Source organism: Sinocyclocheilus grahami, unplaced genomic scaffold (genome assembly GCF_001515645.1).
Source record: "Sinocyclocheilus grahami isolate Dianchi unplaced genomic scaffold, SAMN03320097.WGS_v1.1 scaffold149.1, whole genome shotgun sequence".
Taxonomy (NCBI): domain Eukaryota; kingdom Metazoa; phylum Chordata; class Actinopteri; order Cypriniformes; family Cyprinidae; genus Sinocyclocheilus; species Sinocyclocheilus grahami.
In genome coordinates this window covers 3,062,052-3,064,432 of record NW_015505328.1, presented here as the reverse complement: position 1 = coordinate 3,064,432, position 2,381 = coordinate 3,062,052, and the positions used below count along the sequence as shown (strand labels likewise).

General features: G+C 37.5%; 1 protein-coding gene across 1 annotated transcript; it reads left to right on the top strand.

The window, feature by feature from the left end:
• Positions 1-353: 353 nt before the first annotated feature.
• npy (neuropeptide Y) lies at positions 354-2,117 on the top strand. The gene is made up of 3 exons (XM_016281348.1): positions 354-541; positions 1,426-1,503; positions 1,688-2,117. Exons 1-3 carry the CDS (start codon positions 354-356, stop codon positions 1,710-1,712), a joined length of 291 nt encoding a protein of 96 aa, XP_016136834.1. The 3' UTR covers positions 1,713-2,117.
• Positions 2,118-2,381: the final 264 nt, after the last annotated feature.

Below are 2,381 nucleotides of genomic sequence, written 5' to 3'. Positions count from 1 at the left end.
CAGTGAAAATATTTTTCAACAAGACTGCAAAGCCATGATGTGGCACTGCAGCTATCAGGAATGACTGGATGTACTGCGGTTCTACTGACAAATTCTCCATGCACACACACATACATGAAATCATTTTTCAATCTCCAAAGTCTCTTATTCTTAATTCTCATGCAGCCCTAACTCTTTTATCTTATGGTTTGAGCACAATGTACGTGTTTTATTTGCAGCTCTGGTAAAACTCGCATTTTCCAGCACAAACGTCTTCCGGACGTGTTAAGATTTGTTTTTATAGGGTTATGAGTTACTTTTACGAACATTAGATTACGTTTTATAACAAATATGTTTGCTTTGTTTTCTCTCAGATGCATCCAAACATGAAAATGTGGATCGGCTGGGCAGCATGCGCCTTCCTCTTGTTCGCCTGCTTGGGAACTCTAACGGAAGGGTATCCAACAAAACCCGACAACCCTGGAGAGGACGCACCTGCGGAGGAGCTCGCCAAGTATTATACTGCACTAAGACACTACATCAACCTCATAACACGGCAGAGGTGAGCTCACTGTGTATCATTTACTCATCAAAAGAACTGAACAGAAATGTTCACAAATTATTTTTCAAGTTGTTTTGTTTCTGTCTCTCATGTCTGTTTTTCTCTGATCTCAAAACACCCTTTACTTTCATTTTATTATCGACTAAAGTTGATCTATTTCTGCAGATTTAGTGGTTTACAACACTAAATCGGTCCCTCCACATTGAAGCAGCTGGGGGCTGGGAAACTATAACATAGTCCAGTTTCTTTCTTTTCAAAAGCACCGTATTAATCCACAGGTAAAACCCCGCTGACTCTCTAATTAACTGCGGCGCATTAAATGCGATTCTTTGTTGAGTTAAAACAGCGGGATGTGGTTTTCTACTTACAAAAATCCATTGATGAATGCCCCACTTTATTTATTTACGAGACGAAATATAGTCTTGCTTCTTTAAACGTCTTTGCGAGTTAAGTACAACCAGGAATGCCAAGGAACTGCTACAGGCAAAAATTCACCCGAATAAATACAACTTTTTTTAGACTTCGGACTAGAAAAAGGGGAGAACATAGATCACAAGTGAGCTGGAAATTGAAAAGTGGATTCGTCTTGGAGTTGTGAGAAACAAGTGAAACCTGAAATTTGGATTTTCAGGCAAATGTTCAAAGTTTCATTAGCTACAAAAGTTACATTACATGAGCCAGTAAAAGTCCTACTCTTTACAATACTGCACATTGAAGTTCGGTTACAGAAGTAGCTAAATATTTCAGCAGGCAGAAGTCAACTCGAGGTGCGGGACATGAATCTCAATATTGTGGAAATTTTCTTTTTCAAAATGATTTTGCAAAAGTTGACTCCACTTATAAGTACTGTATAATTCTTACACTGCTGTGATTTTGTTTGACAGGTATGGCAAAAGGTCCAGTGCTGACACCTTAATTTCAGACCTTCTGATTGGTGAAACAGAGTCCCACCCTGAGACAAGGTAAGATTTATAAATGTACTTTAGGAAGCTCATAATTGATCCTTTTATGGCAATAATATAATCAATCATAGTGTTCCACTCACTGTTCTTTGCAGTGAACAATACAATTGTGACTGATGAACACTGTTTATTGTGTAGAAAGATTTGTGTTTAATAATAAAAAGTTATGGCTGTTTATTCACAGATATGAGGACCATTTGGTGTGGTGATTCCAGCAACTGTGTTAATCCAGTTATGTCCATGTGCCATCCTGTTAACTATTACGGCAACCAGATCTCATACAATTGAAATCTTCTGCATCATCAAGATCAGCAACTTGCTGCAAAATACCACAGCCATCGTCAGGATAGTAAAAAATACTGCAGAACATTCAAACAACACATCAGATCATTATGTCTGTACAAGTACATGTCTATGTGAAATGCTCTTAACATATGAATATGGTCTTGTTGACGTGTGCTCTCCCTAGACTCATCGAAGTTCAGTCAGCCGTTCAACAAGACAATTGTACAGAGACTTACTGTGTGTATGTGTGTCGTGTCCATTCTAATCCTCAATATCAAAGGAGAACATTACTGACTGTACAGTTTAACCGTGCTAATAAAATCCACTATATTTGAAAGAGTCGTCTTTGTTTCCTGTTCTCAATAAAACAAGTCAGTCAAGTTTAAGAATATAACCAGAGCTTAGTGCAATGTTTCCTGGCAGTTTCATCAAGAAAATAAAACTCAAAAATGGGCCTGTACGTAATTTAAAGTTGTTGTGAAGTTGTTTGAAGCTTTTCAATTTTGTATACTGTAGCAACAAATGACCTATTGGTCATATCCTGATTTTTAGTTTGTTTAGACTAATTGTTGCTAATCATTGAAGATGTTGAA